This window comes from Malus sylvestris, chromosome 2 (assembly GCF_916048215.2).
Source record: "Malus sylvestris chromosome 2, drMalSylv7.2, whole genome shotgun sequence".
Taxonomy (NCBI): Eukaryota; Viridiplantae; Streptophyta; class Magnoliopsida; order Rosales; family Rosaceae; genus Malus; species Malus sylvestris.
The window spans coordinates 30,761,443-30,787,309 of record NC_062261.1 but is presented as its reverse complement, the minus strand read 5'-3'; the positions used below and the strand labels follow the sequence as shown (position 1 = coordinate 30,787,309).

Genomic DNA, 25,867 nt, shown 5'->3' with positions numbered 1-25,867 from the left:
TCACGGGTTATAGCTTAAGTAGTATAAATAAGAACCGAAATCAAGCTCTTGGTGTGTAGAAATAACTTAAGAGTTTGGTAAGTCCAGTGCTCGATTTCCTTCTAGGCTTCTACTGTAACAAAAAATAAAGGTTAAAAAAATGATAAACAAAAATTGGCATCAATGCTTAAACAAAGAGTGGAAACAAACTTGTATTATTTGGCAGCTTTGATAATCATTTTGTTTTCAGTTTTCAGTTTTTGTTTTTATTTATTTTTTAAACTGAAAACTGAAAACTGAAATTTCTTTTTTTTTTTCTTATAATTCTAATTGTCTAATTGATTGAAATTGGAATTGTTAGTTATATTTATAAATAGTTTTTTCTTTTGTAGTCTTTTCTCAACATTCATATTGACAATAGTGTATCAAATAAATATAATCCGATTGTGGATAAAAGGATCCATTTATATCTCCTTCCCATGGGTTTTATTTCATTCAAATAATGGGTTCTTGTATTTTTTGTGATACAAGAAGTCTTTTTTTTTTATTAAGATTAAACTCAATAAAAATCTATATATACTATAGAATTAATGGATGACATAAGAGACAAGGAGCTATTTATAAATGTTTTACTTTATCCCTATTTTTATCTTTTTGTTTTCTCATCGGATCTGCTCATTTTTATTATGTTCAAAATCTAATCAACTAGAATTTTAAATTTTTTTGCTATTTTAATGTTTTGATTGGTTTGGATTGCGTTGTGCAATTCAATCTTTATTTTTTTATTTTTATTGAGATTCTAGTTTGTTTGGTATCTACTTTTAATCAACTTCCTTTGAGTTTTCATTTTTTTAAAAAGTGAAAAATGAAAACTAAAAGCTGAAAACGAAATGATTATCAAACTGCCCTTATTCAATGTAAATATTACTATACGTTTACATATATGCATATACATTTTACTCTAATTCAGTAATAGCTTCTAGCTCTAGGCGTCTTGCATTTCTAGTTGTAGGACCAGTAGGCACAAAGGGATTAGGCGGCATACTCAAGCTTTCTCCTCCTCCTTCTAACATCTGAACCGCTATTTTCATGGAAGGACGATCCAACGGGTGCCACTAGATACACCATAGCCCTATAATTGCAAGTTTCTTTGGAATTTTACCATCTCCTTCTTCCCCAATATGGATTCGTAGGTCATCCCCTTCCTCTAGAAGATTATAAATCCACTGTGGATAGTAAATTTCATTTGTAGTGTTATCCGTGATTGAACCAATATTCTTCCTTCCTCCTACCATCTCAAGCAGCAGCATTCCAAAGCTATAGACATCTGCCTTGTAAGACACATTTCCAAAATTCCTGGAGAACACTTCGGGTGCAATGTAGCCCATGGTCCCCCTAGCTGTAGTCATGGACACCAAGCTTTGATCCTTGGAACATAACTTGGCCAAACCAAAATCAGAAATTTTTGGAGTGAAGTTTTGGTCAAGCAAAACATTATGGGGTTTGATATCGAAATGCAGGATTCGTAGATCGCATCCTTGGTGAAGATATTCAATTCCTTTGGCTATGCCTAGGGCAATATCCTGCAGCTTATCCCAACCAAGAAAGGAATTCTTACTATCTGCGGATGAAATGAAATCCTGCAGGGAACCATTGGGGAAGAACTTGTAAACAAGAGCTCTTACAAATCCATCAGCACAAAATCCAACCAAGCGAGCCACGTTGACGTGGTGGATATGACCCATCGTTCGCACTTCATTTACGAACTCTTCCCCATCTCCCTTAGAACTGTTGAGGACTTTGACAGCAATAAAGAATTCAGAAGAGAGCATTCCTTTAAAGACAGTTCCATAGGCTCCTTCGCCCAACTTGTCCTTGAATTGATTTGTAATCCTCTTAATATCTGCGTACGAATACCTGCTTGGTTTGAGTGCTTTGTAATCCTCCAAGAATCTTTCGATTCGCAATCGACTCTCTTTTTCCTTTCTATCAGCGCTATATACCCGATATGCTGCAATCATCAGTAGAACAAGAAGCAAAGAACCCAGGATTCCACCTGTAACCACTAATTTCCATGTGTTGCCTGTAAAAGATAAAGGCAAATTCAAATGAGACTGTCAGTTAATATTCATAGTAAAAATGGATTGGACAACATGTTTTAAATAATAATTACTGAGACATAAATGTAAAGATGTTTAAAACTAGCAATGAATACATATGGTATCCTTACTTGGTTTCCTCCATTGAATACATTTAATTTCACTGTTGGTGCCATTGTTCTGCCATCCACACCTCTTTCCCTCTCCACATTTTCTGCAATTTGGTATAGACCATTTGAAACGAAGAACATCAGATTTATAGGCTATTGGAACTGATAAAACATCATACATTTTTGTACAAGATTGTAGATTCTGGAAAAGAGTTCCAAAACCAAAGTCAGAATCAATGGCATAAGTTCTCTTGCCACGATCGCCGAGGCAGGGGACTTGATACACAAACGTATCTCGTCTTGCAACAGAAGTATGACAACTGTATAAGGTAACGTTTATCATGTAAACGTTTCTCGTGTAATCGTTTCTCATGTAATCGACTACTGACACGTTGAAGGGAGAGGGTGGCATGTTTGGGATTTCAACAGGCCTTAGCAGCAGGCAGTTACTTGGGGAATAGACTTGGATTTCCTGACGCTTGTAATCTATGTGTTTGACAAATAATTTTATTAGTATTTGCTGCTCATATCTTCCATTGCATTCAAGCCCAGAATTTCCACAATGATGTGTGCGCCTGATGTTCAATGGGAAATGCATAGCCGGGCCTTGATCATTGCTACAATTAGATTTCGCGCACACATATTGGCTTGCTCCAACTAGTTTGAAGAAAACCAGTATCAATATGCAAAAGGAAAAGATGATCAATTTCTGCATTTCTGAGATAATAATTAAAAAATAATGCACATGGATTTTTCTTTTCTGTAATTGAGCAGAGATATATACGTAGTAATTATACATTGTCCTCCATTAATGAAAAAGAGGTGGAGCATTATGATTACACAATTCTGTCTTTGTCGTTGACTGACTGTGTCAACATCATTGACTGACTTTTCTCTGGGATAGAAGCCCTTACTGCAACTTCACGGAAGGTGACTTAACCCCACCAACATTAGAATACTACTTGGTGTTTTCTCTCTCTGCTCGGTCGCTTGGTTCTCTCTCCCCTCTCTCTCTCTCTATCCCTCCTAAGGAAATTAGTGGAAGCAGGTTCTTCACCTTAATTTTAGCCTTACTACTTTGCTTTTGCAGTTTGGTATTGATCTGGTTTAAAATAAAAATTGCTTTTGGTGAGAATAATTAGTTGTGAAAAGATTATCTTCCTTGATTCCAATTGAAAGTTCTATGACAAGAAAACTTTTTGTTTGGATGAGAAAATTTAAGATTATTAAGGGCTTGTTTGGTATCATATTTGAAATTTTTTATCATTTCTCAAAATATTTCTTGAAAACAATTTTCTTTAAAACTCAAAAACTTGTTTGATATGCGATTTAAAAATTTTAAATCTTACAACTCAAACTGAACAAGGAGATCCAAAAAGAGGGGGCCGAGGGAGAAAGAGGAGAGGGGAGGAAAGAAAGTAAGAAATGATTGGTTGAAAAAGAATGAAGAGAGAGAATCGGAGGAGATAAAAAGGAAGATGAGTGAGAGAAAGAACCGAGAGAATAAAGAGAGCGGATTGGATGAGAGACAAAAAAATGTTAAAAAAAAAGAAGGGGGAGAGAGAAAGAAGAAAAGAGAGAGAGAGATTTGGAGTGAGAGGGGATGAGGGAGAGAAAAGAAAGGAGTGAGTTTAAGTTTAAAAATTCTAAAAACTCATTTTTTTGTGTTTTTAGATAATAGATTATATTTTTTAGTTAGTTTTAAGTTCAGTTTTTTTAAATAGTTCTACCAAACAAGTTTTTAAGGCCTAAAACTTGAAAATTGTTTTTGAGTTTAAAAAGTTGGATTCAAGTAGAGTACCAAACATGCCCTAAAATTTTTAAAAGAACAGAAATTGAAATAACGAAATTTTATTTTCTAGAATTTATAAATTTTCTTGTTTGGTTAACCTAAAAGAGGAATGAAATTTGAATACATGTTTATTATTTTTAAACTCTCACTTACTGAAATTTATAAATGACACATATTTACATGAAATTTAAACATGAGAATTGAAGGTACCAAATTCCAAGTTTTTTCTCACGCGGAAAGTCTAAATTTCTATGTTTATGAATCCAAACAAAGGAATTGATTATTTCAATTTATAAATTCTGACTTTTGGCAAAATTCTAAGTTTATTGTCCTTATCCAAACATATTGTTACTATACCAATGCATGACCATGACAATAACATATCCAGTTAGGGTCTAGGATATTTCTCTTTACTTGTAAGTGAAATGTCTTATGTTCGATTCTCATCAAAGGCAAATTGAACTATATTATTGCTAGCTTATTGTTAGGCTTAGGCCACTCCCTCACCCCCTTAGTGTAGATAATATCGTTTGTTGAAAAAGAAAAAAATATATACAATTGTAGTGACAATAATTTTCATTTTCTTCCTCAGTATTTGTCATGCTTGTTTGAATGTATGAACAAAGATATACTGTGATTTGCAACAAATTTAAATAGTTAATTATGAAATATGTGACTTTTTGTTTTAACCAAAAGTTATACTTATACATGTACATGTAGACGCACAAGGTTTTTGAGACGATGCAACAAAAAAAAACAAATGAGGCAAAAGTGAACAGAAAAAATGAGAGGAACATAATCAAACGTTGGTGTTCTAAATTGCATCCCACTTTAACTACAAACCTCATTAAACCCAATCCCTGTAAATCATTCACAATATACGCACTTCGGAAATTTGTTGCACACTTGCCCAATTCGTTGCTTCAATTTGTGGATAGCGGTCGGATAATGCCGAGGATGACAAAGACTTCAATTTTGCTATGTTGTGACCCATGTGGCCTTGGTGTTCACAAATCTTATCTTTTTCCCAGTCAGCGGAAACCCTTGGCGGCTTTTTGTGCTAACAATTTTACGTAAGTTTGGCGGCAACGACGATGTGACGGTGGCTCTAGCTTGCCGTGGTATTTCCTCTGCCATCCTAAGCCCCAAGCCTTTGTTGTCCTTGCCACGGACACAACCTCATGATTGTACAACCCACGTCTCTTGCCACGTCTGTACTCGTGTCTTCCCTATGGACACGTATCTGGACACGTCATTGACTTTAGTATAATTTTAAGTTTTTGTTTGTAGCGTCTTGAGCGGGTTAAGTTAGTAAACTTTGTGTTGATTCGGTGATCTGTTTGTGTCTCTTATGCGATTTATGTGGCCTTATTGTTGATGGCTTTATGTCAGGGTATCGGTATGAGGATGTTGCGTCTGCTGTTTTTGTTGCAGTTTTAGTTGGGACTCCTATTTGTGGTGGTCTATTGTGGTAGCCATATAAGGGTTTAAAAGTATTTGCATCATGTGCGAACTATCTCCCTATTCAAGAAATTGGTCATTGGAGAAATTGGTAATGAAACATTTATTGCTTATGTCAAAAAATAAAATAAAAATATAGACACACAATGTTATCAATCATGTTTTCTCTTCTACATGTTTTTCTTTTGGTCTCAGCAAACGAACTGATACACTAAATCAGGGGAAAAAAAAGTTCTCCTAAATACTATATTTCTACAATCAACAGTTGGTTACATGTAAATGCAAAAGAGGGAACAATATGGCAATAGTATCATGAGAAAGTAATTAACACCAAAATTATCACGTTGAGTCTTGGCTATTGTTAACCTTCAAAAGGACAACATCCATAACAAGGAACTAACACCAAAATTCATAAAATAAAATAAAAATTCTTGGTTATTGTTAACTTCAAAAGGACAACATCCATAACAAGGAACTAACACCAAAATCCATAAAATAATAAATAAAAAAAATGTTACAGATCCAACCAATACACAATTCAATTGGAAGGAAAAACGCACAACAAACATATGACTATCAGAAAATAAAAATAACTAGAAAAATTCACAACAGGCATAAAGAGTCTACCTGAAAAGCTAAAATAATTCAAGAAAGAAGAGAGTAGAGGCGTTGACCTAGAACAAAGCAAGAAGATGATGCACGAGCCGAAAATCCCGTCGAAGATTTGGAGATTTAATAGAGTGAACAATGCAGCCCTAAACCCTTATTAGGTTTTAACACGAAATTTGGCACCCTAATCGCAAAGTTTGGCTCTCGCAAGATTTCGCTGCAATATATTTGTGATTCTCATCGTAGTTAGAATTGTGAAATTACACTTATTTAGACGAAATTAAAATTGGGAATCTTCATCCCCAATTTCTAACCTTTTCCTGTACAATTTGCCTTTGCTCTCGCTACATGTTGCCGAACAAGAGAAAATTGCTTTCACATCCCTAGATTTTCGAGTTTAAATGAAATTCCGAGTTTTTTTTACCGTAACCAAATAGATAAGTTGCAAATTCTAAGGGGATTTTGGCATATTGATGAAAAAATGGATCACAAAAAGTTATATATAAGAGATTAGAACGGCATCACATGAGCATTACAAAGAGCACACGAGAGGGATCTGCAAATGACTACTTAAAAAGAGTTAATATTATGTACATTGGTGTGTATGCATCTAGAAATATGCATATACATTTTACTTAATGACTATAAGATTAAAAATGAATTTAGCTTAAGATTTTATCCCACGACATATGAAGTTCCTAAGTCTTTCCCTTGGGTCTACTTGGATAAATTGTGTCATGACACTGTTCATCTTCTCTAGTTATAAAAAAAAATCGTACTGCATGTCTTAGTTCACCAGTCAGTTACATTTATTAGTAACAACTTGTTTTCCGGTAATATCATGTTAGAAGGCCAAAGGAAAAGCAACTTGTTCTGTTGTTCACTAACTCACATCAACAACAATATTCATCTTCATCTTCATCTCTCAACAAACTCACATCAATTGGAAGCCCTTGCACTTAGAAACTTAGACTTCTTTCTTTGTCATATATAGTTATGTAGAAATTTCATATCATATTCCAATTGGAAACTTGCACTCTCATTACCCCTCAAGACTTGAGATTGTAAATACAATACCATGACTTTTCTTCTAATCAATATTGTTTCAATGACTACCACTTTGAAAATGAGGCTTTCTTGCTTTTTTCTAAAGGAAAACTAACGAAAAGTTCAAAAAAACTTTAGTTTTAATGAAAAATGACAAATAAATGTGTAGTGAATAGTAGCCAGAAAAGGTAAAAATGTGGTTTTTCGTTAAAAACGAACATTACTGAGAATGTTTCGTTAAAACTCATTTTTTCTAAATCACTATAACTTTTTTTCCCTTAGCTTCTAATGAATGTCTCGTCTCCCTTCAAGGTCCTTTTATTTCTATTCACACGACGCATCAATCAACATCCACATCCTCTTCAATAAATAGTTGATTTTTTCAAAGAAAAATACTCTTTCTCTCTCCTTATGTAAAGTCATATTTATTTTTGTCTTTTTATAAACATTACTGCATAAGAGGAAGAAAAATGGCGTGTCAAACTCACAATCCCTTTGCAGATCGTTGAAATTTCATTCGTTCAACTTTTGTGCCCCATGCTCATTTTCCATGGAAATTTGATAAAAGAAGAATAATCCTTCGAACAATCATTGCAATACACACATAATTCCAAAATTTTGGATAAAAACTGATATGAGAGTTTTCATTCTTGGACTGTTGTTCTTGGACTGTTGAGTACCCAACATCCACGTCCACTTCAATGATTCAATCTCTCAATATTAAATTTTGGTTTGCTTTGTTCAAGATTCATTGTCTCATCTAATTAGAATTCCACGAAAATTTGGCCGAGTGTGAAAAGATTCAATCTCTCAGTATTACGAACTCTTACCCATCTCCCTTGGAACTATTGAGGACTTTTGACAACAATAAGGAATTCAGAAAATAGCATTCTTTGGAAGACAGTTCCATATTTTCTTGGCCCAACTTGTCCTTGAATTGATTTGTAATCCTCTTAATATCCGCGTACGAGTTCATGCTTGGTTTGAGTACCTTGTAATCATCCAAAAATCTTTCAATTCTTAATCGATTCTCTTTTTCCTTTCTATCAGCACTATATACCCGATATGGTGCAATCTTGAGTACTGAAAGAAGTAAAGAAACATTTTTGAAATTAATGTCCATTCACACCTTCGACAAGCCCTACCTTGCTAATCATGTTAATTTTATGAATTTTTTGTTTTTCAAAAAATATTTATATTTACGGTTTGGTTTGGTTATGAGCGGTTCTGTCAAGATGAAAACAGGGACCTGAACCAGTCTGGTTCTTGAACCAAAGTTGACTTTTTTTTTGTCAGCATGGTTCTTCGAACTAAATTCCTGCACAGCTGCATATGGTGGAGACACAAATCCGAGTAACCTGTAAAGCAGCAAACAACCGTGAGCAAGCCTAAGATCGGGGTGTGTGGGGTGGTTTGCCTGCCAAAAGCTCTTGGATGGTCAAGTTAGTAAGCAAGTATAAGACTCAAGTAGTGGCGAAGAGAATCAGAGTGTGATGATTACGTTACCAGAGACCAAGGAAGAAAATATCGGTAATATCGGAAATATCGGTAGTCCGAAAACACGAAAATATCGATGGAAATATCGGGATAATATCGATATCGATAAAAATTACATGGAAACCACGGAAATTGTAAGAAAAACTTGGAAATTTTTATTGAAACTTTGCAGGATGTTTATTTAGTCAATTATCTATTAGTTTATCACAAAAAATTGGAAGGAAATGCATTGCATGATGAATTTAACATTATCAAGTTGATTATATAGCGAGCTGACAAACATTGTGAGTAGAAAATATGTAGTAATTAATGAAAGAAGTCTAAACACACCATAATCATTTATATATAATGAATTAGTACAATATTTTACACTTTATACATTGCATGGTAAGATACATGAGTGACTTAGTACCACATAGAGTTCCTATGAGGTTCAAAATTTTCACTATCTTCATCATCTCTATGTGTAGAGTGAGTGTATTGTGAAGAGTAGTTAACAACCATGGCAATGGTTTTCAAGAACCAAAACCCAAAAGCCAATAGGAAACCGAATACTTCGGTATTTTTCGGGATTACCAAACAAATGGGATTTGGAAACCAATCCCATATCGAAAATTTCGGTATTTTTCGGGATGGGATTCCCGAACTTCAGGATGGTTTTGGTTTGGGATTTTTCGGTTTGGTTTGGGATTTTCCGGAATTTTTTCCAGCCCTACCATGTAAGTGACCAAATAAAAAATAGAAAAATTAAAAACCACATGCCATTGACTAAGTAATTAATTGACACAATTTAAAATATAATACCACAAAAAATTTGGAATATGTGCAAATTTGTTTCTTGTAAAAAGAATTCAAAACAAAACCATATATATAAATATTGTAGCATATTATCACAACAACATAAGTGGTATAGTGGTTAAGGCGTTAAGGAGTCAAGTGGGAGGGGTTCGAATCCCTTTATGCTCAAAATTGAGACTTTTCAAAATTTTCAAGAATTTTTGGACTTATACCAATCAGAAGAGAGACATTTTTAGAATAGAATCTTTGTTTTTAGACGTGAGAATCCTAGAATATATCTAGAAGTAGATATTGCATCATCTTTAGGAATGTGATTACTTACAGCGCACTCTAATTCCTAGATTGTAGGAACTCTAAGACATATAGAGGATGTTTGACAACTTTCATACGGATCAGATCCCTGTGTCTTGCAGAACAAGCATGGTTATTCTCAGCGAAGTTACTCGGACTTCGCCCACTGTTCAGAACAGGATGATGGTGGCACCACTTCTCCGTTAATCCAACTTCGATTGGAGTTGTTTAGTTTATGGTCGAACTTCTGAGGTAACTCTATTTCGATCAGCTTTACTCTGGCCCTGGAAAATCATGGTCTCACTATTGCCCCTAACTATGTATTTAAAAGGAACTTGTTCCCCTTGAGGATGGATAGTTATCCAAAGACCATGATTTTCGTTAGACTTGGCATTCGTGTCGTGTTTTCCGTGTTCGTGTCGTTTTCGTGTCATACCCGATATCTTAACGGATCGTGTCGTGTAACACCCGTTAAAATAAACGGGTAAAATGACCCGACCCGAAATCGACCCGATAATATTAACAGGTAATATGACCCGACCCGTTACCCGTTAAGGAAAATATATTTTAAACCAATAAATAATCAAATGAAAAACATAATACTAAATAAGTATATACATTTCATATTATCACATCCAAAACATAAAAACACAATTTTGTTTTAAGTATATTTTCGCTTACCTAAAGTCTTTAATAGTTTTTTAATTAATGTAGAAGTGTAAAAAAATATATAAACACTCGTAATGACAAGCTTTATAACTTTCATGAAGAGCTTAACTTCGAAATTCGCCACTATAATCATATAAATCATAGATCAAAATTTAACCGTTGATTGTTGTTTACATTTATGCTTCATTGTTCTCATCAAATTTCGTTTTTTTAGATTTTCTTTTTTGAAAACATGATTTATTAGAGGGTGCAGGTAGATGAACAGTTTGGATCGTTGGATCGTTGATATTATATTTAGAGTTCTACGGTTAGTGAAAATATTGCTTGATGTTTATAAAGTTTCTACAAATTATATGACATTGACTCATATTTCAGTTAATCGTAAATATCGAAACGTGATATCATCTTCTTACATCCACCAGATGATCATGTTTTCAAAAAATAAAATTTTAAAAATGAAATTCAGTCAGAAGAATAAAGTGTAAATAACAATTAACGGTTAAATAAATTTAAGGTTTCACTACTACAAAATTATCTATTGCTGGCGGTCCAAAAACATTTTTCAACGATCCAACCGTCAAACTTATTTGTACACATTCCAAGATTTCATACGTAAAAAATCTTTAAAAAAAAAACATTCAGAGATTACGTAATGGAACAAAAGTTTTCGACGGTTATAAACGAAAAATCACAATTTAACGGTTATTTTAGCTCCGATCTTTATGATTTTTTACAAATACACTCCTCGACCCTATAAGAATGTAATGAATAAATTTGATCTTTAATTTAAAGTATTTACACTAGTGGATACCACAAAAACTTATTTTATACTTAATAGAAGTATAATATTAGCTCTAAGTGTTTGTTTCATCTACCGTTTTGACGCAATATGCATTATACGAAACTTTTTTCAACGATCCAACCGTCAAAATTATTTGTACACATTTCGAGATCGCATACGTAAAAAATCATAAAAAACAAACATTCAGAGATTACGTAACGGAACAAAAGTTTTCAACGGTTATAAACGAAAAATCACAATTTAACGGTAATTTGAGCTCCGATTTTGATGAATTTTTACAGATACACTCCTCAACCCTATAAGAATGTAATGAATAAATTTGATCTTTAATTTAAAACATTTACATTTTTTTATATATGAGTGATTTTATATATATTTTTTTACATTTTTTACAGTTCTACAATAATTATTATTAATTTTATTAATTTTGCCCTCAAATAAAAAACATTATTCATGAGGGTTTGAAGGATTTAAAAAATCTAAACGATAATATAAGTGTAACAATTATCTATTCGTGGAGGAATAATGATAAATCACGAGTGTTTATATATTCTTTCACATTTTTCATACTTGTATGTATGTTTTCTTAGTTCTTGCATATACAAATACTATACCAGTATATTTTAATTTTGGACAAGAATATGTTATGTAAAATTTATCCTAGTAATGATAATAAGGAACTCTCATAATAAAAATAAATAATGACTAATTTTTTTTTTAATTTTTTTATAATTTATATAGAACAATAATACAAAACTATATATTTAATATAGAATATATTGTATATATTAATATGACTATTGTATTTTATAATAAATCTTTTAGTAATTAAACTTTAAAATTATTAAAATAATTTTTTTCTTAACGGGTCGAAACGGGTTATCCACGTGTTACCCGCGTGTATACCTGTTAAGAACCCGTTATTAACGGGTTCTTAACGGGTCACCCGATAGTGACCCGATAAGTTATCGTGTTGACCCGAAACCCGTTATTTTCGTGTCGTGTCAAAAACTGCCAAGTCTAATTTTCGTTGTATGCTAGAATATGTACCGTTTAGTCTTCAATCTTCATTAGGTGATTCGTTCTGTAGAGTAGACGAGACATTCTAGATTCAGACGTGATGTCTCAACTATCGTCATAAAGGTCACAATGATGAAGTTTTCCTTTGTTGCATGTTCATGATAAATGAGAAATTTCTGTCAATTCTAACCGTCGGATTTACTAATCCTAAGAAAGGTCGATGTGCATTCAACGGATGGATGACTCCGCAACGTTTCACCTATAAAACCTCAGACTCTTCCTTTCATTTTACAAAAATTCCCAAATCATTCATGGAAAAAGGCTCCAACTTTTTCACCCACAGATTCAAAATACTTTTAATCCCTTCAGTCTACGCGTCTTCAAGCAGAACTTCAAAATTTATGAAAATGGCCTTGCATTTAAGGACTCGAAAAAGTTGTGTTTTATGTCCAAATCTCGTTCTACATGCGCCCACACGTTTGTATCAATGAGTACTAAAAGAATTACTGATGGGACAATTTTATACATGTCATGACAAGGTAAACAACAAAAGTCAACATTTCCCCTTCTATGGATATTTTGGTCATTTCACGCATTTGACAATAAAAATAGCAAACCTACTCGGACGGGTCTTAACATCTGTGACTTTTTATTTTAATAAAAAATTATATTTAACTACAAACGTCGTTAAACTCAATCCCTATAAATCATTCACAATAGATGCACAATGTTATCGATCACGTTTTCTCTTCTAAATGTTTCTTTTGTCTCAACAAACGAATTGATACACTAAATCAGAAAGAAAAAAAGATATCCTAATACTACATTTCTACAATCAATTGTCGATTATATGACAGAGAAAATTGGAGGAATGGTACCATTAATGCAATTGGGGCAATGGTCTCTCAACTAAAAATGCATAACTATTGGTCCCTTAACTCATCAAAACGTGCATATATGGTTCTTTTTGTCAACTCCATCAAAATTTCATCAGAATTACTCATGTTGGAAATACCATTGCTATAATTGGGTTAATGTTGAGGGTCAATTGCTTCAACTGGGTTAAAGTGGAGGGGCCATTTCTCTAATTGGGTTAAAGTTGAGGGGTCATTGCTACATTTTTTTCATTTGGTTTTCTATATTTTCCCCTTAATTCAACCACATGTGCGTGGCACATGACTCATTTTGACGGAAGTTTTAACGGAGTTGACGAAAATGATCATAGTTACATTTTTTGATGAGTTGAATGACCAATGCTCATGGATTTTTAGATAAGGAACCACTGCTATAATTTTCTCTATATGTAAATGCAAAGAGAGAACAATTTGGCATTAGTAGCATGAGAAAGTAATTAACACCAAAATCATCATATTCAATCTTGGCTATTGTTAACCTTTAAGAGGACAACATCTGTGGATGCAAATTTCCACCATCTTTTTCTTTGACGAAAATGCATCTGTAAAATAATAACACCAAAAATTAAGGCCAAAAGCCTCACATGCCCATGATGAATTGGGGGAAGCTTTGGTCGAAGAATCTCCGATGCCAAAGTTAGAATTCTGAAAAGAATGTGTTTAGGAGTTTATGGGTAGCAAATGGCTTCCCTTTTGGTGGGATAATAAGGCTATTTATAGGGAGTGGCCGGCCCTTAGGGTGAGGAGTGGCCGGCCCTTAGGGTGAGGAGTGGCCGACCATATATGGTTGTAATTGATGAATAATTACAAGATATTATGTAAAATAATATCTGGCAATTAAAATGTCAATTATTCCTAAATTAAATAGGAAGTTTTGGGAGTTACATTTTGAATAAAATCAATAAGGGATTGATGAGTAGTGATGAGAGGGATTTGAATAAATACAATATTAATCACCTTTGACTCTTCCTTGATTGAGCCGTTATTGTCTGTTGCAGGCGCGTGGGAATCCCGGTGTGCCTCGAGGGTAATTTTGTCCTTCTTGTCCAAAAAATCACATGTCACCTCCACGATTTTTGGGATTATTTTTTGTTCCACAAATGCCCCCACACCTGCTGGGCTGCTCGCAGGAAAGGGCAGTATGTGTAGAGATCTCCAACTTGATGCAGATTCCCACTTGGACTTAGAAGTGATTCTTCTAGGAAAGGGAAATAAATCGCCTCCAAAGCCTATTTAAGCCTACCTTAAGTAGGGGATTAAATCAGCTTCGAAGGGTACTATTTATCCTTACAAGAAAGAGAGAAAGTTAGAGGATATTTACTCCCCCTCCCATAGCAATCTTTTTTGCTTGCCCGTGAAAAGAACCGTCTTCTATTGATTTCTTTGTCTTCTCCGCGCCACACCAAGGTGAGAAAAAACTTAATTTTCTTTGTCTTTTTCTTGAGTGGTGCTGCCGCGGGGCAGCCTTCGGGGTGGTGCGACACGTCAATTGGCAGGGGCCAGGAGTCGGCTCAACAGGGGTCGAAAAGTTGGTGTGGCAGGGGCCACGCTTGGGCTACCACGTCTATGCTACTTGCCAAGAAGGAGGAAACTGCTTGAGTTTGATTTCTCAATTGTCGTAGATGTAGCAATTGAGGATGGTGCTGCCAAGATCGGAGCTGGTGAAGATGAAGTGGCTGTTAAAGGCAAACTGCTTAGTGCAAAGGGGCTGATGAAGGTAGGATGGCTACTGGAGAGCCTAAGGTCATCCAAGTTGTTAAATGAGTAGTCTGATTTGTTTATCCTGTGTCGAATTTTGGCGACCTTCGTATAAGTTTATCAATTTGCTAGAAATTTAATAAACTGCTTTAGCTTTACTCCATCTTTGTTTTTCTTGAAACTTTGCTTGCTTGAAACGTCTTGCAATACTTGTAGACGTGGAACCGTTGGTTGGACACGTTGTTTCGAAAAATGTTGACAATCCCACAGAGTCACTATGGCCGTGAGTTTTAGTTTCTTGGGGCATCAAGTTGTTAAGTTCGTCGTCGGCTACTGCACAGTGATTCAATGAAGACAAAAGTATTTTTTCTATTAAGGCGCAATATAAATTCTAGCCTAATCTAACTTTGAAGATGTCCTAAGACCTAAGGGCTCGTTTGGATGTGCTTTTAATATGTCTGAAAGCGTTTTTGGCTGATGATCCCCCAAAGTCACTATGGCAGTGAGTTTTGGTTTCTTAGGGCGTCGAGTTGTTGAGTTCGTTGCCGGCTGCTGCCCCTTGACCATTTGCTGCATAATTGGTATTCGAGTATTCAATTTTTTGAGCTGTGTGGCCTGCATCACAATATGATAAAGATTTGTAGAATATGAAAATCATTAATTAATCATATCAAAATGAGTAGTTGTGTGGAAATTCGTGGGTAGTTTGCCCATTCTGTTGAAGAGTATACCCATATGGGTGTTAGAGAATTAGTTATCCTCTCGCACTGGAGGGGTTACCTAGATGGGTGTCGGGAAATTGGTTTACTCTCTCGCACTGGAGAGTTTACTTAGATGGGTGTCGGGGGATTAGTTTACCTTCTCGTACTAGAGAGCAATTAGCTTACCCTCTTGCACTAGAGAGCTTACCTAGATGGGTGTTGGGGGTCTGGTTTACCCTCTCTCATTAGAGAGAATACCCAGATGGGTGTCGGGAAATTGGTTTACCCTATCGCATTAGAGAGCATAGCAAGATGGGTGTCAGGAAATTGGTTTACCCTCTCTTACATGAAAGTAATCAGTTTACCCTATCGCACTGGAGAACTTACTTATGGGTGTCGAGGGATTGGTTTACCCTCTCGTACTGGAGAGCTTACCCATATGGGCGTCGGGGCATTGGTTTACCCTTTTGCATTGGAGAGCTTACCCCATATGGGTGTCGGGGGATTGGTTTACCTTCTCGCAATGGAGAGCATATCCAGATGGGTGTCGGGGAATTTGTTTACCCTCACGCACTGGAGAGCTTACTAAGATAGGTGTCAGGGATTGGATTACCATCTCGCATTGAAGAGCATACCCAAATGGGGGTTGGGGAATTAGTTTACCTTCTTGCATTAGAGAGCAATTAGATTACCCTCTCGGACTGGAGCGCTTACCCATATGGGTGTCAGGGGATTGGTTTACCCTTTCCACTGGAAAGCTTGAAAGTCGTTGTTGTGAGCACAGTTGAGGAAAACTGGACTGCTAGACAACTGAAATAATCCTCAGCCTGTGAGGTCTTGTTCTACAATCTGCTTGAGACTTCGAACTGCTTATGGAACCCGCGTAAGGGTGTAAGTGGGAAGCGTAGTGAGCTACTCTCGGACCTTATCCAAGTATTGCCCCATCTTTAGATGTTTCATCATGTGTTCATCTGAGGTTTGGTTGGTGGTCAGCTGAGAATTTGAATGGATTGGGAACCTATTCACCGTTAAGTCTTTCGTTAGCAGGGGCTTCTAGTAGAGCCTCGTGTTCTACTCCGTCGTTGGATGCTTTGAAGTATGAAGTATCATGGGCTTGGTTGGCGTAGTTAAGAGCCGCATGGCAAGATCGGCACGGCTGGAAGTCGTGGTGCAAGATTGGCATAGCTGTGAGCCATGGTGATAAATCAAGGGTTGATGAGTGTCGTGGATCAGGTAGGCACGGTTGTGAGGGTGGAGCCGGGGTGAGCTTGTGTGCAGCAGGATGATTTTGACCACTAGGGTCGTGGTGCTCGGCTACTGGTGATGTGCTGCTTAAGTATTGAATCGTGTGAAGTGATGAAAATAAGATCTGCCACTTGTTCTTGGTGGTTAGGCTGGTGTGTCATTCTGGTACCCATCTGCCATCGGCGCACCATTAGGCTGAGTTGTTGCGTATGTTAAAACATAAGTAATATTTGTATCCGCCAGTGTATGTGGGATGGTTCTATTTGCTCGATCTTGTTAATAAAAAGTGACCCCTTATGTTGGTCGTGTATCGTTGGAGCGCCTCATCAGTAGCTTCGTTATGTTGGAAATCACGCAATCGTTTGGTCATGAGTCTCTCAACTTCTTTCTAAATTTACCTCTGTTGTGACCTGTTGGTCTAGGCTGCTCATAGCTATGCTTGGCTCGTCTATGTCGTGGCTGTGGTGCATATGGTACGTTCCTGGTAGGCGAGCCAATTACTTGTAGGCTGCCGATTAAACTTGAGCCGGTTTGAGTGACTGCTTATCTCCGTCCTCTGTGCTGCTTACTCCGATGTGAGGTGGAAGATGCTCTTTGCAGGCCTAGCCGCGAATGAACACTTCGTCTGGAAGGTTGTCTATGTTGATTATAAGAGTGTGGTCCTAACCAAATGTATGTTACTCTGTGTGCCTAACCGGGAGTGCATGCTCCTCCGCGCGCTAAGACGAAAGTATACGCTTTCTTGAGGGCCCAGACGGGAGTGTACACAGGCCTGGGCTCGTTACTGCAAGGTGGTAGCTGTTGTTGCTTCGTGGCCTTGCTGCCATAAAGTTGTCTCACTCCCCACTGCAACGGGGGTTGCCTTGGTTGCCGTGATGGTGGTACTCCGTGGTGGCAAAGTTACTCATTTTGCTGCCGCGTTGAGCTTCGTGGATCGTCGTGGTGGGAAGTTCCGTTCGTCGTGGTTTTCGAATTTCTCGCCATTGTATTTTTCTCCTACGTCTATTCAAAGAATTAAAAAATTCTAGGAATAAGAACGTATGAAAAATTTACTTATGAATGAGAAACGTGAAACTTTGAATGCGAAAGTCTTCTTCGAGCGTGTGAATCAAACTCTCAATGAAAGCACCAATTTGTGGATGCAAATTTCCGCCATCTTCTTCTTTGACGAAAATGCACCTGCAAAATAATAACACCTAAAACTAAGGCCAAAAGCCTCACGCCGCCCACGATGAATGGGAGGGGGAATTTGGCTGAAAAATCACCAATGCCAAAGTTAGAATTCTGAAAGAATGTGTTTAGGAGTTTGTGGGTAGGAAATGGCTTCCTTATTAGTGGGATAATTTGGTTATTTATAGGGAGTGGCCGACCCATAGGGTGAGGAGTGACCGGCCCATAGGGTGAGGAGTGGCCGACCATATATGGTGGTAGTTGAAGAATAATTACAAGATATTTTGTGAAATAATATCTTGCAATTAACATAACAATTAACCATAAATTAAATAGGAAGGTTTGGGAGTTACCTTTTGAATAAAATCAATAAGGGATTGATGTGGAGTGATGAGATGGATTTGAATAAATACCATATTGATCACCTTTGACTCTTCTATGATTGAGTCGTTATTGTTCGTTGCACGCACGTGGGAATCCCGATGTGCCTCGAGCATAATTTTGTCCTTCGTATCTAAAAATTTGTGTGTCACGTCCACGATTTTTGGGATTATTTTTTTCTCCACAACATCTATAGCAAGGAACTAACACCAAAATCCATATTTAAAAAAAAAATCCAAAAAAATATGTTAGAGATCCAACCAATACACAACTCAATTGGAAGAAAAAAAACAAACAAAACAAACATATGACCATCAGAAAATAAAAATAACTAGCAAAATTCACAATTGGCCTAAAGAGTATACCCGCAAAGCTAAAATAATTCAAGAAAGAAAAGAGTAGGCTTTGACCTAGAACAAAGCAAAAAGATGATGCACGAGCTGAAAATCCCGTCGAAGATTGGAGAGTTAACAGAGTGAACGATGCAGTCCTAAACCCTTATTACGTTTTATCATGAAATTTGTCGCTCTAATCGTAAAGTTTGGTGGTCGCAAGATTTCCCCACAATGCATTTGTGATTCTCAACGTTGTTGGAATTGTGAAATTACACTTATCTTGACGAAATTAAAATCGGATCTTCATCCCTAATTTCCACTTTTTTCCTGTACAATTTGCCTCTGCTATCGCTACAAGTTGCCGAACAAGGGAAAATTGCTTTCCCAATTCTAGATTTTCAAGTTTAAATGAAATTCCGAGTTTTTTTTACCATAACCAAATAGATAAATTGCAAATTCTAAAGGGATTTTGGCATGGTGATGAAAAAATGGATCACAAAAAGTTATATATATAAGATATTAGATATGCACTACATGAGCATTACAATGAGCATGCAAGAGAGATTTGCGTTTCTGCGAATGTATATTTGAAAGGAGTTAATATTAAGTACATTGGTGTGTCAGCATCTAGATATATGCATATACATCTTACTTAATGACTATAAGATAGGTAAGGAAATTAGCTTAAGATTTTATCCCACTGCATATGAAGTTCCTAAGTCTTTCCCTTGTGTCTACTTGGATAAATTTTGTCATGACACTGTCCATCTTCTCTAGTTATCAAAAATCGTACCGCGCACGTCTAAGTCCATCAATCAGATACATTTATTAGTAACAACTTGTTTTCTGTGATATCATGTTAGAAGGCCAAAGGAGAAGCAACTTGTTCTGTTGTTCAGTAACTCACATCAACATCAATATTCATCTTCATCTTCATTTCTCAACAAACTCACATCAATTGGAAGCCCTACCACTTAGAAACTTAGACTTCTTTCTTTGTCATATATAGTTATGTAGAAATTTCATATCATATTCCAATTGGAAAAGTTGCACTCTCGTTCCCCATAAAGACTTGACAAGGTAAACAACAAAAGTCAACATTTCCCCTTCTATGGGTATTTTGGCTATTTCACACATTTGAGAATAAAAATAGCAACCTTACCCGGACGGGTCTTAACATCTGTGACTTTCTGTTTTAATCAAAAGTTACACACACACACACACATGTAGACGGACTTTCTGTTTTAATCAAAAGTTATACACACACACACACATGACTTTCTGTTTTAATCAAAAGTTACACACACACACACACATGTAGACGGACTTTCTGTTTTAATCAAAAGTTACACACACACACACATGTAGACGGACAATGTTTTTGAGGCGATGCAACCAAAAAACAAATGAGGCAAAAGTGAAGAGAAAAAATGAGAGGAACGTAATCAAGTTTTGGTGCTTTAAATTGCATTCCACTTTTAACTACAAACGTCATTAAACCCAATCCCTAGAAATCATTCACTATAGACGCACAATGTTATCGATCACGTTTTCTCCTCTACATGTTTCTTTTGTCTCAACAAACGAACTGATACACTAAATCAGGAAGAAAAAAAGGTATTCTAAATACTACATTTCTACGATCAATAGTCGGTAATATGTAAGAGAAAATTGTAGAAATGGTTCCTTACCTTTAATCCAATTGGAGCAATGATCACTCAACTAAAAATGCATGACCATTGGTCCATTAACTTATCAAAACATGCAACTATGGTCTTTTTTATCAACTCCATCAGAATTTCGTCAGAATAACTCATGTTGGAAAGACCATTGCTACAATTGGGATAAAGTTGAGGGTCCATTGCTTCAACTGTGTTAAAGTGGATGGATCATTTCTCTAATTGGATTAAAGTTGAGGGACCATTGCTACATTTTTTTTATCACGTTTTCTATATTTTACCCTTGATTCAACCTCACGTGCATGGCACATGACTCATTTTGACAGAAGTTTTAACGGAGTTGACGAAAAAGATTATAGCAACATTTTTTTATGAGTTAAGGGACCAATGTTCATGCATTTTTAGTTGAGGGATCATTGCTATAATTTCCTCTATATGTAAATGCAAAGAGAGAACAATTTGGCATTAGTAGCATGATAAGGTAATTAACACCAAAATCATCATATTCAATCTTGGTTGTTGTTAACCTTCAAGAGGACAACATATGTGAATGCAAATTTCCGCCATCTTCTTCTTTGATGAAAATGTACTAGCAAAATTATAACACCTAAGATTAAGTTAAAATTTTGGGGGGTTTGACCAAAGGGGGTTTAAGCTGTTATTGTCCGTTGGATGCGCGTGGGAATCCCGACGTGCCTCGAGGGTAATTTTGTCATTCTTGTCCAAAAATTCACATGTCACCTCCATGATTTTTGGGATTATTTTTTGCTCCACAGTATCTATAACAAGGAACTAACACCAAAATCCATAAATTAAAAAAATAAAATAAAAAACCCAAAATTAAAATAAAATAAAAAACCCAAAAAAATATGTTACATATCCAACCAATACACAACTCAATTGGAAGAAGAAAAAAAAGCAAAACAAACATATGACTATCAGAAAATAAAAATAACTAGCAAAATTCACAATTGGCCTAAAGAGTATACCGAAAAGCTAAAATAATTCAAGAAAGAAAAGAGTAGGCACTGACCTAGAACAAAGCAAAAAGATGATGCACGAGCCCAAAATCCCGTCGAAGATTGGAGAGTTAACAGAGTGAACGATGTAGTCCTAGACCCTTATTAGGTTTTATCATGAAATTTGGCGCCCTAATCGTAAAGTTTGGCGGTCGCAAGATTTCCCCGCAATGTATTTGTGATTCTCATCGTAGTTGGAATTGTGAAATTACACGTATTTTGACAAAATTAAAATCGGGAATCTTCATCTCCAATTTCCACTTTTTTGCTGTACGATTTGCCTTTACTATCGCTACAAGTTGCCAAACAAGGGAAAATTGGTTTCCCAGTCTTAGATTTTCGAGTTTAAATGAAATTCCGAGTTTTTTTTACCATAACCAAATAGATAAATTGCAAATTCTAAAGGGATTTTGGCATAGTGATGAAAAAATGGATCACAAAAAGTTATATATATAAGAGATTAGATACGCACTACTTGAGCATTACAACGAGCATGCAAGAGAGATTTGCGTTTATGTGAATGGGTACTTGAAAGGAGTTAATATGACGTACATTGGTGTGTCTGCATCTAGAAATATGCATATACATTTTACTTAATGACTATAAGATAGGTAAGGAAATTAGCTTAAGATTTTATCCCACTGCATATGAAGTTCCTAAGTCTTTCCCTTGGGTCTACTTGGATAAATTTTGTCACGACACTGTTCATCTTCTCTAGTTATCAAAAATCGTACCACATGTCTTAGTTCGCTAGTCAAATACATTTATTAGTAACAACTTGTTTTCCGTGATATCATGTTAGAAGGCCAAAAGAGAAGCAACTTGTTCTGTTGTTCACTAACTCACATCAACATCAATGTTCATCTTCATCTTCATTTCTCAACAAACTCACATCAATTGGAAGCCCTACCACATAGAAACTTAAACTTCTTTCTTTGTCATATATAGTTATGTAGAAATTTCATATCATATTCCAATTGGAAAACTTGCACTCCCGTTCCCCATAAAGAATTGAAATTGTAAATACAATACTATGACTTTTCTTCTAATCAAGTATTTTGTCAATGACTACCACTTTGAAAATGAGGCTTTCTCGCCTTTTTTCTAAATCACTTTTAACTTTTTTTTTCTAGCTTCTAATGAATGTATCGTCTCCTTTAAAGTCGTTTTTTTCGTATTCACACGACACATCAATCAACATCCACATCCTCTTCAATAAATAGTTGATTGTTTTTCAAAGAAAAATACTCTTTCTCTCTCCTTATGTAAAGTCATATTTATTTTTTGTCTTTTAATAAACATGATTGCATAAGAGGAAGAAAAATGGCGTGTCAAACTCACAATCCCTTTCCAGATCGTAGAAATTTCATTCGTTCAACTTTTGTGCCCCATGATCATTTTCCATGACAATTTAATAAAAGAAGAATAATCCTTTGGACAATCGTTGCAACACACACATAATTCCAAAATTTTGGATAGAAACTGATATGAGAGTTTTCATTCTTGGACTGTTGACTACCTAGAATCCATGTCACTTCAATGATTCAATCTCTCAGGCCATCTCCAACCGAAGGGTCCAGAGGGTCAGATGGTCGAAAATAGCCCGAAAACCGTCTCCAACCGAGGGCTAGGCCAGAGGGCTGTGGAATCTAGGAGGGCCCCACGGAATCGGAGAGGCCTGGCCACTTCCAGCTAGCCAGCCAGCCAGCCAGCCCCGGGCTGGCCATAATTTTTTTAAAAGTGTCGGAATTACTGTCGGTTATAACCGACAAAATACGTTTATATTACTTAATATAAATGTATTATTGTCGGTTATAACCGACAGTAATACGTTTATACTAAATAATATGAATGTATTCCTGTCGATTATAACAGACAGGAATGCTTTGAAATTTTTTTTTACAGTTTTATTATTATTTTTTATTTACAAAATTTTTCCTATAACTTCTATTTTTCATATTTTTTTAAATTCTATATTTTTCCTATAACTTTTATTTTACAAAATTTGTTTCATATTTTTTTTAAGTTCCATTTTTTCCTATAACTTCTATTTCACAAAATTTGTTTCATTTTATTTTAAATTCTATTTTTTTTCCTATAACTTCTATTTCACAAAATTTGTTTAGTATTTTTTTAATTATATTTTTTTCCTATAACTTCCTAAGCCATTTACAACATTAAATTAAATTAAGTAACATGAAACAACATTAAACAATATGAAACAACATTAAATAACATTAAACAATATGAAACAACATTAAATAACATTAACCAACATAAAAATTATACAACATAAAAAAAATATTTAACAACATGAAACTTAAACAACATTTAAGTTGTAGTTTTTAAATAATAAATTATGTTTGGCCCTATGGCCCTTTGACCCTCGGTTGGAGACGAAGGCAAATATGGTGCTGTACTGTTCATTAAAATATTAATATCTTGGAGGATCTTGAAGGGCTAAAGGGCTAAAACGAGTCATCTGGCCAGCCATCGATTGGAGATGGCCTGAGGGTATAGAGGGTCAGAGGGCCGAAAATAGCCAAAAAATCGTCTCCAACTGAGGGTCAGGCCAAAGGGCTCGTGGGCCCCATTGGACAAAAAAGAGCCAAAGGGCCAACTGGCTGACCTCGGGCTCGGCCACATGTTGACATCATGATGATGTCATATTTTGATTTTTCTTTTTTTTATTTACAATTTTTTTTTTACAAAATTTAAAAATCCTATTTTTTTTTCCTATAACTTCCTAAGTCATTAAACAATATTAAGTAACATGAAACAACATTAAACAATATTAAACAACATTAAATAACATTAAGTAACATTAAACAACTTAAAAAAATTTAACAACATTTTTAAAAATATTTAACAACATAAAAATTATTGACAATCCATAACATAAAATTATTGAGGTAATTTAATTTAAGTAACCATAGTAGTTCAATTAAAATAATAAAGGGATACTTTGGATGCGGTCGCTAATCCTTAACACTCTTTGATTAAAACCTTAATGGTATTCAAAGTTTGATCAAAGTCCCTTGACTTTCTACACCTCATTATATTACTATTAATATTTATATTTTTATAGTTTTGACATTAATTGTTTGATATTTTATGTGATTTATAATCCTATAAATTTAAAATTCCTCATTATGTTAGAAACGGCTATAATAAAAAAAAATCAAACATTTTGATTGAATAAATGGATAAAAACTAGTAACAATAAGAAATAATAAGTGGCAAAAGAATGTATCCATAGTGTTAAAAAAATTGGTACATTTCACATATAACAAAGTGGTACATTAATAAAGAAGAATGGGTACATTATAAATAAATTTGGTACAAATAAAAGATTAAAAAATTATGAGTACAAATGAAATTTTAAAAAATATGGGCACAAAAAGAAATTAATGCATGGGTACAAATTAAAACTAAAAAGAAAATACTACAAATTTAAAAAAAGGTTGCAAATTAAAAGTGGGTACAAACTAAAAATATAAATATATGATACAAAGTTTAGCCATAAAACATAAATATACCATATGTAATTTTTACATCATTGATTAATTATTCAATGTCACGTGATGGTAAACACATGGGCACAAATAAAAATAAAACTTAAAAAAATATGGGGACAAAAAGAAATTAATATATGGGTACAAATTAAAACTGAAAAGAAAATTGGTACAAATTAAAAAAAGTTTGCAAATTAAAAATGGGTACAAACTAAAAATAAAAATATATGATAAAAAAATTTAGCCATAAATATAAATATACTAATTGTAACATTTTTAACACTAAATGAATATATTTAGACATAAAAATATTTTATTATTGAAATAATTAATGATGTTATTAATACCCAAGGATCTTGATCAAAAATTGAAAATGAATAAGGTTTTAATCAATGGAGTAGCAAAATGAGAGATGAGAACGTAATTTCTCCAATAATAAATTATATTTGACCCTGTGGTCCTTTGACTCTCGGTTGGAGATGATTTTTTTTTCATAGGGCTATGTTTGGCCTATGACCCTCTGGCCCCTCGGTTGGAGATAGTAAGAAATATGGCCCTACATTGTTCATTAAAATATTAATTTCTTGAAGGGCCAGATGGCTAAAACGAGCTCTCTAGCTAGCCTTCGGCTGGAGATGACCTTAGTATTATGAAAAGTTTAGGTTTTTTGCATTTTTTTAATTTTTGAATTTTTGAATTTTGAATTCTTTTAATGTCTACATGCGTGCCACATCATGTGTTAACGAAGATTCTCACAAAAAATCTAACGGATGTATAAAAGCGCCCCATAATTCATAGAAAATCTAATGGATTTATAAAAATATCCCACAATTCTCACCTTAAATATGATACTGGATGAGAGAAACTTGATTTATGAAATGTTAAAAAACAATAAATTTCAGAGTAGTAAACTTAACTCTGGTTTTGATTTAGCTTAACTTTAATAAAATGTGGGTATGAAAAAAAGTTGAAGAATTTTAAATGTTTTGGTAAATATTTCAAATTAGTATGGGTAAAAAAGAAAGCTGAAAACACA

At 34.8% G+C, this 25,867-nt stretch overlaps 1 protein-coding gene and 1 long non-coding RNA gene across 2 annotated transcripts; both read right to left on the bottom strand.

Annotated features, from left to right (window-relative positions):
• Nucleotides 1-859: 859 nt before the first annotated feature.
• LOC126612589 (rust resistance kinase Lr10-like) lies at nt 860-2,963 on the bottom strand. The gene is made up of 2 exons (XM_050281053.1): nt 2,210-2,963; nt 860-2,062 (listed from the first exon to the last, which is right to left on the bottom strand). Exons 1-2 carry the CDS (start codon nt 2,901-2,903, stop codon nt 1,095-1,097), a joined length of 1,662 nt encoding a protein of 553 aa, XP_050137010.1. The 5' UTR covers nt 2,904-2,963; the 3' UTR covers nt 860-1,094.
• Nucleotides 2,964-5,939: 2,976 nt separating this feature from the next.
• On the bottom strand, nt 5,940-21,529 carry LOC126613114 (uncharacterized). Its single transcript, XR_007619667.1, has 3 exons — nt 21,417-21,529; nt 18,694-18,780; nt 5,940-6,115 (listed from the first exon to the last, which is right to left on the bottom strand). It is a non-coding gene; the product is annotated as an uncharacterized LOC126613114 (long non-coding RNA).
• Between the last annotated feature and the right edge of the window lie 4,338 nt (nt 21,530-25,867).

What these genes read in the sequence shown, in the direction of transcription:
- LOC126612589 (XM_050281053.1), bottom strand. Translation starts at nt 2,903, where the DNA reads ATGCAGAAATTGATCATCTTTTCCTTTTGCATATTGATACTGGTTTTC. An exon ending in TATTCAATGGAGGAAACCAA is followed by an intron (nt 2,063 to 2,209) that starts GTAAGGATACCA and finishes TATCTTTTACAG; the next exon opens with GCAACACATGGAAATTAGTG.